Source organism: Ammodytes marinus (genome assembly GCF_949987685.1).
Source record: "Ammodytes marinus genome assembly, chromosome: 11".
Lineage (NCBI taxonomy): Eukaryota > Metazoa > Chordata > Actinopteri > Uranoscopiformes > Ammodytidae > Ammodytes > Ammodytes marinus.
In genome coordinates, this window is record NC_137215.1 from 16,180,220 (window position 1) to 16,194,979 (window position 14,760).

General features: G+C 40.0%; 1 protein-coding gene across 1 annotated transcript in view; it reads right to left on the reverse strand.

Annotated features, from left to right (window-relative positions):
- Window positions 1-14,760, reverse strand: part of nrg3a (neuregulin 3a) — a gene marked incomplete at both ends in the record, with an annotated part of 346,999 nt that overhangs the window by 32,534 nt on the left and 299,705 nt on the right. Inside the window, one exon of the mRNA XM_080037328.1 lies at window positions 5,193-5,216. Within this exon, the coding sequence (XP_079893454.1) occupies window positions 5,193-5,216 (24 nt within the window). The remainder of the gene's footprint in view (window positions 1-5,192; window positions 5,217-14,760) is intronic.

Sequence of the window (14,760 nt, forward strand, 5' to 3'; positions counted from 1 at the left end):
GTGTGTCTAACTGCACTTACATTGCACTCACTCAAGGATGAGTGATTGTCTGAGTGGCTGGGTATAATAATCATAGGCGGAAGAAGAAGAAGTAAATTGCGCTTTGTCGCGTTTGTTACTCTTTAGCAACTTTAAACAATAGGCTTACAGTATATCTCAGTATGACATTTAATGCCAAACTGGGTCACACCTGGAAAATGAAATTGCCCAGAGAGGGTTTTTGGTTTGAACTTGTGTTGCCTATTGAGTGTTGGGTCAGATACCAGCTCTTGTTCTGAACATAATATATTTCTGTCTGTGCCAAGAGCAGCTCATTGACAGGATAGGATGAATGAGAGGAAGGAGTGCAAAGAGGGATGGGGAATCTCCGGCAATTGCCTCGCTGCCCTGAGCATTTTAGACTGTTCATGTGCGGTGCAGACTCCTGATGGGAGAATAAAACTTTTATTTGTGCAGGGTCTGCCATCCTAGGAGTATATGTTGGCTGGCCACGATTCCTTTCTCTATTACTTGGATGGCTTTATTCGCCTCATTTACATACTGAATATTTTTAGGTGACTGGGGCAAATGCTTGAGCTGATTTTGTTTGTTTGTTTATTAATTTTACTCTTTCTTCTTTTCTTTTCCTTCCCTTCTTTAATTTTCTCTTTCTTACATACTGTCTTGTTCTAGAGTCTGAAAGAGGTTATCCATCCATTCCTTCCTGCTGCATTGTGGCGTGTTATACTGTATGTTGGTATTCATGAGTGAGAGTGCTGCTGCTCAGCTTCTCACATTCAACCAAACAGGACCACATTGCCCCTGTGCTGACTCGTCCCTATAGCTTCCAGTGTGGGATTGAATCCCCCTTTTAAACCCTTAAATCCCCTCCTGGTTTGAGCTAATCTGAACTAAAGCTGTGTTTCTATAAACACAAAGGGTATCCTGCCTCTGTTGTCATGGCTACTAGACTGTGCAACCGACAATTGAAGCTTTAAAGGTCATATGTAGTTTTTGGACATGCATAATTGCCCTTTTTGATGTCCCATTGTGTGTTATTTATCTATGATACTTGTCCTTACTCATCTGATTATTTTCCTTGCCATGAAAGTTGGTGTGGTGTTTTATCTTTGTGCTGTATGAATGATGCAACCTTACTTCTTTTTAGACAATGTGTACTTAAAAAGGGCCAATCCTCTGGTAACGAGAATTGTTACCCTGCTATGGCTTTCAAAGCTGGCTTTACAAACATGAAGGCCCAATAAACTTTTTAGGGACCAAATACGAACATAAAATTTGAAATCCAGACCCATATCTAGAACGATAGAGGGTCTGGCCACGATCAATAGTAATTCCCAACTCAAGGGGCGGCTCCTACTCGTGCATTCCAAATGCTACTGCACGCAATTGGATAGCACTACAACCAATCAGTGCAATGAACAAGGTGACGTATTAAGCCCCGTTCGTTTAGCGACCAGCGTGATTAACTGTTAAATTAAACTTTTGCCGTGGTCGGTCGGCAAAACAGAACATTCCTCTTACTTGCTAATGAACGATTTGAGTGCCGTCTTCCAAATCGTAAAGGGTCGAAGCCAAAGCAGTCTCAAACTCAAACAACATCGGCACTTAGGGACCAAAAGGTGTGAGGTTTGCCCCAGTTTTGTTTTTGTTTTAGCTTTGTTTTGTTTCTTGTGTATGTATAGCTTATTTTCTTAATCATTTTGTCTTTGTTATTTATTTCACTTTTTTTCTGTATTCCTTGTCTGTTTATGTGAGGGAGGGGGGAGGGGAGAGGGGGTTGGGTGTTGTGAATGTATTGTATGCGTTTACTTATTCAGTTTTTTTTGTCCATATGTATAAAACCATAAAACCACTAAAATAAAAGTTTCAAAAACTCAAACAACATATCCGCAGCCATCTCTGATGTTTACTATCACGTATTCGACGGCACACGCACAGCATTGTCGTCATCCTGTTACGTCCGCGCCTGAGTACCATGCACAGGGCTCTGGCCCGCCCACAGATAGAACCAATTGAAATGTAGCTCAGGATTTCTTGACATATTTAATGAGCTTCAATGGAGAGTGTCCAGACCAACAGGCGCAGCAAATTTAATTTGCCAGCTACTAGCGGCAGCTCTGGATTTCCAGGCTACCAAACATCCTCTTGTCAGAACAAACACACCGTAAGACACACACCGTTCAGATGGAAATTGAAAATCAACATGACCACAAATCCATTCAACCCGCCGAAACAGCTGCCTGTAACATTTTGCCTCGAACATTGACTTACAACAAGGTAGACTGTCTTCCAGTGAGAGCTCAGTCATCTCTGATGGAGTGGAAATATTGATGCCCACACGAGTGACTGACTGGAAGATGTCTCCCCCTTTTTACCAAGCAATATAAAGAATTTATGAAGGACGACAGGTTCTAAGAATTCTTGAATATATTCTTTGTTTCATTAAGGTGGGTTGGTGGTGTCCTGGGTGGAGAGGGCTTAACCTTCACACACTTCTTTTTCTAATTTTAACTTCAGAAACCGACTCTGTTGGAGGGCAGCGGTTCATTGTTTATAAATCATGCATAGGCCAAGGGCTGTGGGGTCGACTGTGGAAAATAACTGCAATGGGATAAGACTTTTTAGTTTAAACCCTATCAAAGTAGTGCATGCACATACAGCATATCTTAAGATAGCTACTCTCAGTATACAGGTACTCTCAGTATAAAGGCAGAGACTTAAGTCTACTTTTATCATGTCTATGTTCATTGTTGACACTGTCACTTTGCGTTAAATCAATTATATGTTTGGGCATTAAGGTAATGGTTATTGACGGGATTGCCCTTGCAATCAAAGAACGTACTGCTATTTTGCCCCCCTCATGTAAATTATTTGGGAGGATAAAAAACATAGAAACACCTCTCAATAAAATGTAGCACAACTAAGACCTAGAAGATTAACATAAAATTATATTTACAGACAATGTCACCACAAAGGTATCATCAGGAAATCTTCTAAGATGGATACTATGGAAGGACTGGTGTAATGTAACTGCATTAGAATGTCTAGGTGTACCTAATAGTGCCCAACAAGTCAATACCTATATAAATCTCAGCAGTTTACGATATTATCAGCAATAGAAATGACAGAAACAATCGAAATAAGAATCCTGTTCTGTATAAAACCTTGATTATCTTTTGAAAACTCAGTTTACAAAAGGAAGTCGTGCTTCACCATCAGTGACTCATCAGGCTAACAGCTGAAAAGTATTCAGGAGCAGACTTTGCTTCGTTGTGCCAATGCCATTTGCTGCGGCAGCTCCCACCAGCCTAACCTCCTTCTTGTGTTCAACTTTTGGTTTTGTTTACTTCACTAGCTTTGACGTTCATGGCTGTGTCTAATAAAAGAGGATAACCTTCCCTGGCAGAATCCTTATTACAGCTTTGATTTTCGAGAGCTCTACCAAGGAGCAGAGCCTTTTCCTCCAAATCTGACTGTGTTACAATTTGCTATAAATAGTGACTTCCTTGACGTAAGCCTTTCTGATTTAAATAATAGCAATCCTTGGGTGACAAGAATCCACCCAAATAATGATATATCATCAGTTATCAGTTGCTATGAACATAAATAGGAAGCTAGAGGAAGGAACGGTTAAATGTTTAAAAAGAAAAACAGTGCCAGTTCCTTTCTCCAGCCCCACATTTTAGACCTCAAAATGAAGGTGTATTTTTTATTTTCTCTTCTTTTTTTACATTGCTTGATTTTATGTAAAAGAAAACCACAGTAATAGACGAGTTTCAGTGGCTTCTCATGAAAAACGGCTTTCAAAGCCACATATATTGATAAACCAGTGTTGAGTGTAGGAGGTGCTTATCTACGTATATGTGCACTGCTTAACACAATGCCGGGTAACATATTGGCAGGACTAGATATGTTAGTGAGGCAAAGAAAATGTGCCAGCCCTGAACAATGTTGCCGAGGCACACAACGTCTCACTGAATACAAATAGGAAAAACCTGCGAGATAGCTCAGAGGAATAGATCATCAGTCACTGCCAAGTTTGCATAGTCTCAGCAAGATTCCTGAAAAAGAGCTTTTGTTCATTTGATTGCAAATGCGGCTGTCATGGAGCAGAAAAAGCAGCATGGCGCTGCTTGTTCAGGTGAAAATCTTACTTTGAGAGAGTCAGTAATGTCTAACCTGGGGGGGAGGCAATCTTTTGCAGATGATTTATAGCTTTTCCAACCTGTCCATGTGAAAATGGCCCAACATAGAGAGTGAGGAGCTCAAGTTAACGGCAAGCTTCCATGTCATTAACTAGCGTGCCTCAACTGTGATACCTGACAGAGCCTGCAAGGAAAGCAGAGAACAGGAGAGGGGAGCCTGGCAACAATGGGGTGGAGCCGCTGGCATCTGCGCCACACAGCCTCGCACGCATCGGAAAACACACAAACACTGGAGGAATTTCATCTAACTCATGCAAGTAAAAACTAAGGAGTTATGAGACACACGGTGAACATGTGCCATGCATGTGCAGACATACACACGTCCTAATAAGTAGTGCATTGAGTAACAGTGCCAACACCATAAAAATACCCTCACTGTACCCTGCCTCCTCTGACTGTTTCCAAGGAGACTGCAGCACATTGGTATTCTGAAGGAACACTTCATAAGCAATTGTGAGACAAAGAAAGAGAGGGAGAGCACTAGAGATAAAGAGAGAGGGCATAAAGATGGTGAGATGGTGCAGAAAGTAAATACATAATTGTAGAGAGTAGATAGAGATAGAGACTGTGGCTACTTTTTCAAAAGGACTACTGTGCAGGATGTGCACAAAGAGACATTGATGGTAATGAATACGAGATGCCCATTTTTTAAAATGACTATTAACTATTATTTATTCAGGTTCCAGAGTGATAACCCTTTTTAATTTCACTGTATGTAAAATGTTATTTTTGCAAACATGTGACCAATAAAACTTTGAACTTGATTCATGTAGGCGCCATGTGTCTTCGCCACAGCTTTGTTGCTTCCGTGGCAAATTATATAATGATGCTATATGGGATTAAGCACACTCAATTGTGCCATTTGCTTGGTGTCATAAATGATGCATGTACTGTATTGTGAGGCATAACACAGTTGATCCAATGTGAAGAGCTGGGATGTTTACAGTCAAGACTCATGCAGATGGAAGACAAGAAAAGCATCCTTACCCATGAACTCGATGCCCAAGTGATCTGTTGTTCCAGGCAGCAGGGAGGAGAGGGGAGAGAGAAAAGGAGAGAAAATGAAGTTATTATTTAGAATAGAGTGCGTTAGCATTGTGGCACAGTGGATAGTTTGATCATCGCTGACTTGTTCTTTCATGTGAGCTGCTGTATCTGTAATTTATCCATTGTCACATGGATTTAGGAGGCACATGCCACACACAAGCACACACACATGCTTGCTCCACTGTATTTATTTCGACCCTCAGTGATGCCAATGTATTCCCTAACCTTGACCTTCACCTTGACATAATCATAATGTCTAAAAGGCCCTGGATGCTTAATTCTCAATCCACTTCTGACTTTAAGTAACAGTTGTTTTCCATGAGAGGTTTCAAACAGCTGATGTCACACTCCCATGCTCATATCAACATTTGGATCAAAACTAGATGACACTTGTGGGGTTATTTGATCATGTTGACACATCATTGTCAGTCAAATCTAAACTGCTATTTTTTTAAAAACTTTAACCATTTAAAAAGGTACAATGTGTAAAATCTATTACCATTTTTCAGAGCACACTTGGTAGAAATGGAATTTAATATTCAAAAGTATGCTTTAATTAGTGAGCAATCGCTAGTTTGTGTTTTATATTTGTATAAGAGTGTGTAGCCCCGCCATGATTCTACAGTAGCACAGAACGGACAAACTTCTTTACTTCTCTATTTCATTTAAAAAAAATCATATTTTCTCTGTATTTTTTTATGCCTTCAAATCCTAAACTCAACTTGACCATGTTTAATTAAATGGTTTCCTATCGCTAGTTAGCTTAGCTCAAACACTGGTGGTCAAAGGTAGCGTCAGCCTACCTCTGCTGACAGTCATAAGAATAGACTTTACAACATCATTAAAGTGTCATGTGTGCTTTCTTTATACCGTTTAATGCCGAAAATGTAATAGCCTATGTGGGTTTATTGAAACAAACACAATTACACCTATGGAGAGCTGCAGTTTCCAAACATGTTCACTGCTAAAGTGCCTTGGATTACAGGGGTCACTGAGGCGCTATGGGACTGGACATATCCCTTTCACTGACTAGAGAATAATCTAGAGGAAGTGCTGTCTGTGATGTTACCGCTGGCTTTTACCACACAGACAGTGACTTTATCTCCTGAGTGGCCCTGGCCTACATCTTACAGTAGATGAGCTGGTCTTTCTAATGTGAAAAGCTCTGTCCAATCTGGCCTCAATCTTTTCTGGCGATGTAAGCAAGGATGTAAGCGGATCATTTTTCACTTTGCCAATGACACAGTGACCTCCCACTACTGCCTTCTGGACTTCTCTCCCTTCAAAAGATGTGGAGATGTGGGACAGGACAAGCTGAACACGATAAACTCCCACATCAAGGTTTTTCTGGATAGATGTACATTCCAGTTTTCACAAATATTTGTAAACAATACAGTTTGAGTATTATAACCCTCAAACAAATTCCACATAAAATTGGATCTTGTGTGTGTATAAATAATGCAACATTTCCCAAATGAAACCAATAAAACCAAGAGGGCACGATCTCAGGAATGATGTTAACAAGAATAACAAGTATCATAGTCACACACAGTCGAACTACAGAGAGTATAATACAATTGGCTTCCAAACAATGTTAACATCTTGAGTCAAGTTTCAAAATGCATTGTGCATTGGCCAGCCTAGTTGAAGGAAGCTGGAGATTTCTTTTAAAATAAAATGACCATCCTTTATCTTCATTTGCCATGGACAGCTTTATTGAAAATACTTAATAACAGCATTGCACGTGGGTGTTTAGCCTTTGTGACCTCACAGACCTCCACAGAGCCAAAACACACAGCGTGATCTATTCTCTGAAATTCAGCAGTTTTGCAGCCCTTTGGGTAGATCTATAAGTGTTGCTCCTGCCAGGGTTAGAAACTCAATTTCCCATGGAGCTCACTGAGTAGAGCCTAGCACTAAAGCTGCCAAGGTTAGGGATTTCATTTTTATGTGGGGCTTGGTGGATAAAGTATATATCAGCACCAGTACTGTCACGATATGAGCTTCAGCTCCCATTGGGGCTACCCATACTCAAGATGTATGCACTCCTGCTACTGTAAACCATTTAAGATGGAAAGGTCCACAAAGTGTCATTTGTTTAATACGCTCCGTGTGAACTGATGGCCTTTGAATCATTAGGTTTACCTATAATACGAGTGAAGATGTCTGATGTGAATCCAGAAGAGACTGTACACTTTGATGATACACTTTCATAAAACAAATATAGTTTTTCCCTATCACAAAAGTTTTGAACAAAATAAGTTGAAGAAGCTAGATTTCTGAATAAGTACAGCAACACAATTGACTCTGATAAGCTGGGCTCAATTTCAAATTTATACCATGAACATTTCCTTTAAGAGTAAGGGTTTTGAGTATTGAGATACTTTACTTAGGTATGAGCACAGTGTAAAATGACCCTTATATAAGTAGTCCTACTGCATTCAGAAGCCTTGATACACATTATACTGAACAATGATGAACGTGTGAATTCACAGGCCTATCAATGTCATTGCCTCATCCTTAAAGAACAAGTAGATGCAACTATAATAACAATTGTCTATACCTGCTAAGCTCTTCATAATAGCGGCCTTAGATTTACCAGGCTGAATTCTGGGAAAAATAGTGCTAAATGATGAACAGCACGATTGGTTTATTTTAACTTGACTGAATGGTGCAGTCACAACATTTGAATATTTCACTTGTAAACAGAGTAGTTGCAATCAGGAGCAAGAACACAATGAGAATAAATGTTATCCTTTCAAACAGAAAGGAATTAGATATTTCTATTCCTTTCCATTTGACAAATAAACCACAAACCCTACAGGTACTAAGATTAAAAACTAAGCCAACCAACGTGCCATTTTTACGAGATACTCCCCACTGTGTCTGTGTGTGTGTGTGTGTGTGTGTGTGTGTGTGTCTGCAGCCTGAAGCGGAGGCAGGTGTGGGTGGCAGGGAGTATGTATATCGCCCTACTTCCCCTCCCTGTGGACACATTGTGAGGAGAATAGGCTGGATGTATGTATGTATATATAATATAATAATATATTGTATATTTGGTGCCAAGTGTTTTATACTTTATATGTGTTTTTTCAGATGACTGAGCTATTTTCCGTGGTGTTACCATCGAGCGTCGCTGATTCCCCCTAGTAAGGAAAACATTGCATGGGTGAAAGAGGTGAAGGTAATTTGTCTATAAATACCAACGTTTGCAGTGAAATGTGCATAAGCATTTATCCTGTTGAAGCAAGGTTTTTGTGCTCAGCAAACTTTCTAAAACTGGTTAATCTGGTAAAATCCTGACGAACAAATGGTCAAGGAAGTTCATTTCTGACCATGAGGAAAAAGGACATAAAACTACACGATAAAGGAGTGCATGCAGAAGGTATATTTTGGTCCTGACTGAAACATGAATGTTGTAAGCATGGCATTCTTCTCTTGTAAAGGCTGTAGCCATGGTCGGGGCCTTGCTGCTGTGTTTAAAAAAAAACATATTTCAAAAGAAGCCATATAGTATAAAAGCAGTGAAAGTGAGAGAAAAAAAAGAGATGAAAGCTTTTGAATAAAAAAGAAAAAGTAAAAACAAAGCCTTTCAGGATTACTAATCAACTCCTGATGAATGCTTATGCATGAAAAAACTCTGATGCTGTAAGGCTGTATCGTAGTCATCACCACAATTGATTATGTCTTTTGAATTGACAGATTGAGGCTAGTATCTTTGGGACTACTTGGAACTCACGACATTCCGTTAGCTACTGTATATTGTCTTTTATTTTATTTGTGTCGTACATATATGGGCGATTGGGCGAATCAAACACCAAATAAGCTGCTATAGTGATGCAACATTACACTGAAAATAGTGTATCCCAAGCTTAAAAAATCACAACCCAAGGCTTGTATCATCCAACCAGAACGAGTCAGCAGATTCTATTATGTAGGACATTGTTACCAAAAGAACAGCCCTTAGAGTACATCATCATGTGAAGCCTGAAATAGTCTTTGTCTTCTGTCTCTTGTAATATTTGTGCCTTCTTTGACAAAACAAAATAAGAATTATCAAGGCATGTCTTCGTTTAACACAGAGAGTGTTTTTGTTTGTTTCCCCGGATGCAATGCAATGCAACACACACACACACACACACACACACACACACACACACACACACACACACACACACACACACACACACACACACACACACACACACACACACACACACACACACACGCACGCACACAAACTGAAAATAAACACAACTTATCTCATTTATTTTATTTTATTTCCCTCAGTCACAAAAAAAGATGAATTACTCTGCAGATGGGAATGAGGGAGTGATTGCATCATGTTCGCATCTCACACTGACTGTTAGCATCGCTCTCAATGGCCCTCATTTATCAATCTTGCGTAGACCAGAAAAATGGGTGTACGTACATTTCCACGCAAATCTCGGCATTTATCAATATGGACGTGAGCGTAGGGTACGCTCAAATCCCACGCCAGCTCTCAGCTCGTGTACGCAAATTTGAAAACAGCTTGGACTCGCAGTGCAGGCTGTGCCGGGTAGCCGATGACTTTGTTGGACAATTATTAGAAGAGAATACAAATGCAGTGCAAATAAGACCGAAATAAAGATATTAATCACTTAAAAATTAGCAGCTTATGGTGTGCAACTGAGTAGGAGAGCTGATTCAATAGTGCGCACACCGGCCACTTAGGAGGGCTGCATGGCACTGCGTAATGGCAGTTGTCTCCGTCTTGGAGCAGCTGGGGGGACACTGAGGCACGGGGGCTGCATTCATTCAAAATGTTAGCCAAAGTATTAAATATGTAGTAGACATACACTGCTCTTTATGATACAAAAAAATACACGGCACAACATTCAGCTTAACATTTTGTTTATTTGACGCACTTTGTAGATGTTAGTTCCTCTTTTAATGTGTCATTAATGCTAAAGCGAGCGATTTAATTCCACCGTTAACCGGCACGTTGTTCCTATCTGCTGGTGGAGCAAGACGGTGGGCGCTCTCACAGCTGATCGCTGCCGGGTCGGCTTGTGCAGCTGACGGCCGGGCTGACCACTCATGCCAAGCGCATGCTGTCATACAGTAAAACGCTAAATGTGTTATTTTTAGTTTTTAAAACCCTTTTGAATAGTGCTATCTAAAAGGGCCAATACATTCTAATCATTCAAATCTCTGCAGACGTGTATTTATTTTATGGGGACCATTATCGGACAGTTGGTGCGTCTTTTTCTCCTCCACCACTTATATTATGCCCGCAGCCCCGCACCCCCAGTTGGTTGCATTTCAGAACAGCAACATGCTTTTTTTTGAGTCACCAACGCTGTTGACCGCAGCAGTTATTTCCTTCCTAACTGCTGCCTTCTGTCGTTCTTTGATGCTGCTTGTAGGCTAATGCTCCGAAATGAAACTCTTTTTTTTTTCTACTTTCGCTGTTATTCTGTCAATTTCTACTTCAGGGAAGTGCCGTATTGCGCATATCCATGTCGTAAAACCTCTGGGCGAGGCCTCTAAACTGAGAAAATATAGGGGCGTGATACGCTAGTTTTCATCCGCCGCATTTATCAATAATGGCCTGGCATACGCTGAGATTGGCGAGATACGCCTGTTTGATAAATCCCACGCGATACCTGGCGTAGGGAGGTATTTGCGCCAGAATCTGCACCAGTTTCCACGCAAAATTGATAAATGAGGGCCACTGTGTGCAAAACAGAGAATATGCTACATGCTATTTCCAATTAGTGCTCAGCACTCTTTAGAGCGGGTGAGTCAAATTTATGTTTTGACAGATCGGGTCTCTGAGGGGAAACATAATGATGACATTCCGTTGTCCACTGTTCAGCCTTGATGAGATTCATTATGGATAAGTCACACAACCATGAGAGTCTGCTGGGTTTCTCACTTCTCTCCTGCTCTGTGATAAACAATATTGGGTTGTTTACGAGATGTTTCAGGTGCATGCACATATCAATTTTGTTCAATAAAGTAAATAATAATAATAATTTTTTAATATACAATTATACAAGCCTCTGTGTGTGTGTATGTGCCTGTCGAGCAGAAATAAGAGTTTAAAACCCCACAAACTATCTTGTTGCTGGATGCCAGACTCAGTCATTTCTGGATTTGTATGACATCTTTCACTAGCCTGTTACATTAATTCATCATGTGTTCTTTCTCCCTTGTACCCCCCCCCCCCCTCCCAACACCCCCTTTTAATTTTTTGGTTTTTGCCTCCAGCAGTTACTATGGCAACAAGGTGTCTCTATCTTCTGACCTGACAGAAACTCTTTCATCTGAGCTGTCTGCTCTGCATCCATAAATCAAAGTGGTCCAAACAACAGCCCCGGGGAAAAGATGATGTACTCAGGGCTAACTCACTGGACTACCTGAAAAACACTCAGAGTATACGCACTATAGGAATGAGCAAGAGCATGAGAATGAGAATGAAAACAGTGATTTTCACTATGCAAGATGGTGGAACTTTACCATTTCTATATGAACAAGAATTAAACCGAGTATGTGTGATAAGAAAGGGAGTGTTATCACCAGCTCTGCAGTTCTTCAAAGCTTGCCAGCCTTTTTCAGTTTAAGTAATTGATTTGGTTTTGTGACACATTGTTTGGTCTCAGTGCTCTCATCAACTGCTTGTTTCCAGCAGTAGGCATCTGGCATCTAATTCTGCCAAAGCCTCTGCAAGCAGCCTGCTCAGCACCAAACAGCAGACAAGATAAGTTAGCCACTATAACAGGTGAAGAAAGAGGAGCTAAAATGAGAGGGACTATGACACTCAGCTGGCAGAGTCACAATCAGAAATACGTTATTGATCCCTGGTGGCAAAGTGGGTAATTAATCAGGTGGACAGAAACATGACTCCAAATGAATGACTTTGTCTATCCATATGTATTAGATATGCAAATAAGGAACACACAGACATTTTAGTAATTATGATACATCAGGGTTGAGTCTTTGCCATGAGATCATCTCCTTTAAAAAAATAAAAATAAAATAAAATATAGGGGAGAATGGAGTAATCTGAGCCACTTTTTACATTTGCTCCCCTCTAAGCGAGCTAAAATTATTTATCACTCAAATTTACACATTTCCCATTAATTCAGGATGTTTCCTAGAAATTGGCATTAGCAGAATTTTTTCAAGACAAAGGGCAGTGAAAATATGATTGTTTTAAAAAAAGTTGTCATGTGGCTCACTTTACCCCAGCTGTGGGGTAAACTGAGACAGACCAGAAAAATCAAGGGGGTAAAGTGAACCACTTACTTTTTCCACTATGAAACTACCATAACAACACATATTGTAACAGTTAGAATCCTGAAAGCTAGCCACACATTCCAGGACTAATGTCGGACTAGTAAAAGAATGATGGGGTTTACACATTATAATTCAAAAGGTTTTAATAAGATTCAAATGAAAGATATAACTAGTTAGATTAGAACACAGTCTGGGGGTCAGAACACAGGACCCTTAGAGCCAGCTAGTGTCTGGGGGTCAAAGCATAGGAAAATCAGAACCAGCGAGATCAACCTTGGACTCAGAACACAGGAGAAGACCCAACTGGATTATAACATCAGCCTGTCATACTCTACAACTAGGCCTACTCTACATTCCAGCCCTGAAGGTTACATGGAAAGATGAGAAGGTGCTCTTTCCGTGTGGTTGCCCCAGGTCGTCTTCGTGGTGTATTTCCGTGGCATAATGGCTTTTCTACAATGTGTATGACATTAAAATAAAACATATGTTATGTAATATTACATTAAAATATGTTTAAGACTAAACTTAACTTGTGCCTCATGGTGGGGGAAAGTGAGACAGTGTCTCACTTTCCCCCACAGCATTTGGCTCACTTTCCCCCACCACCACAATTTGAGAAAAAAACTACCTCTCTTAGCATTTCAGGCTAATCTTTAGCTAATATCATCACATGGTTTTTATATGTTGGTAGTTCATCAACACGTATGATAGAAGTTTTTCTACGTGAATACATTTGCTTTAGCACAACAGTTTATTAAGTTGACAGCAAGAAGATTTACCTTTACATGCAAAATACTTATTTTGGTGAAAAAAACATGCTTACCACAGCACCATGAGGTCCTCTCTTTCAGGGCCAAGGGGAAATGAGAGGGGCTTGAAAACATATATCTCACATGACCATAAATGTTTTCCATGACAAATTTTTGGTCATGTGAGATATATGTTTTCAAGCCCCTCTCATTTCCCCTTGGCCATGAAAGAAAGGACCATATGGTGATGTTGTAAGCATGTTTTTTTTCACAAAAAATTATTTTTTGCATGTAAAAGTACATTTTCTTGCTGTCAACTTAATCAATTGTTGTGCCAAAGCAAATGTATTTAGGTAGAACAACTTCTATCATAAATGTTGATGAACTACCAACATATGAAACCATGTGATGATGATAACTGAAGATTAGCCCGATTTTCTGAGAGAGGTAGTTTTTTCTCAAATTGTGGCAGTGGGGTAAGTGAGACAAATGCTGTGGGGTAAAGTGAGACAGTGTCTGTGCACTCTTTTAATGAATCCATTATATTTGAGGTAGCAAGGAGACTAGTTTGAATAAGACAAAAGACAATGTGGGCTGGAGGTGGAGGGTTGAAGGGGTGTCAGCAAGGGCATGGATTGGCACGTATGTATGTGGGGGACAGGAGAGTGACCTTTAACACCAACATACTCTAAGTAATATGTCTTTATTCAATGAATGATCCCAATAAAACAAACACAGAAAAATACTAATCAAAGACTCAAAAGATGGAAAATGACAGCTGGGTCTAGTCCTGTGTTCTGAGTCCCAGGCTGTTCTAGCTGGTTCTGATTGTTCTTTGCTCTGACCCCCAGACACTAGCTGGCTCTAAGGGTCCTTTGTTCTGACCCCCAGACTGTGAATTAATTGAATGATAATTATTGAATATGAATTATATGGTGTATTTGATCTGAGTTACTTTCAAGTGTTTAGAAAATGTTTTTCTTAATTGACCAAACCCCATGATTCTGTTACTCGTCCGACATTAGTTTTGGAATATTTGGTTTTAAGCTAGCTGTCAGGATTGTAACTGTTACAATATGTGTTGTTATGGTAGTTTCAGAGTGGAAAAAGTAAGTGGATCAGTTTACCACCTTGATTTCTCTAGTCTGTCAAGACCACTTTTTTTTAAACAATCATATTTTCACTGCCCTTTGTCATGAATACATTCTGCTAATGCCCTTTTCTAGGAAACATCCTGAATTAATGGGAAATGTGTACATTTGATTGATAAATCATTTTAGCTCGCTAAGAGGGGAGCAAATGTAAAAAGAGTCTCACATTACCCCGTTCTCCCCTATGTATGTTTATACACATACAGTTGTGGTTTGAGGTTCTGGCAGTTTTCTATTGATTCACCAGTGGATTTTACTGGTTGGTTTTCATCTAACAAAAGCCAAGTGACAAGATAGTTAAATTCAATATGCTAAGATTAT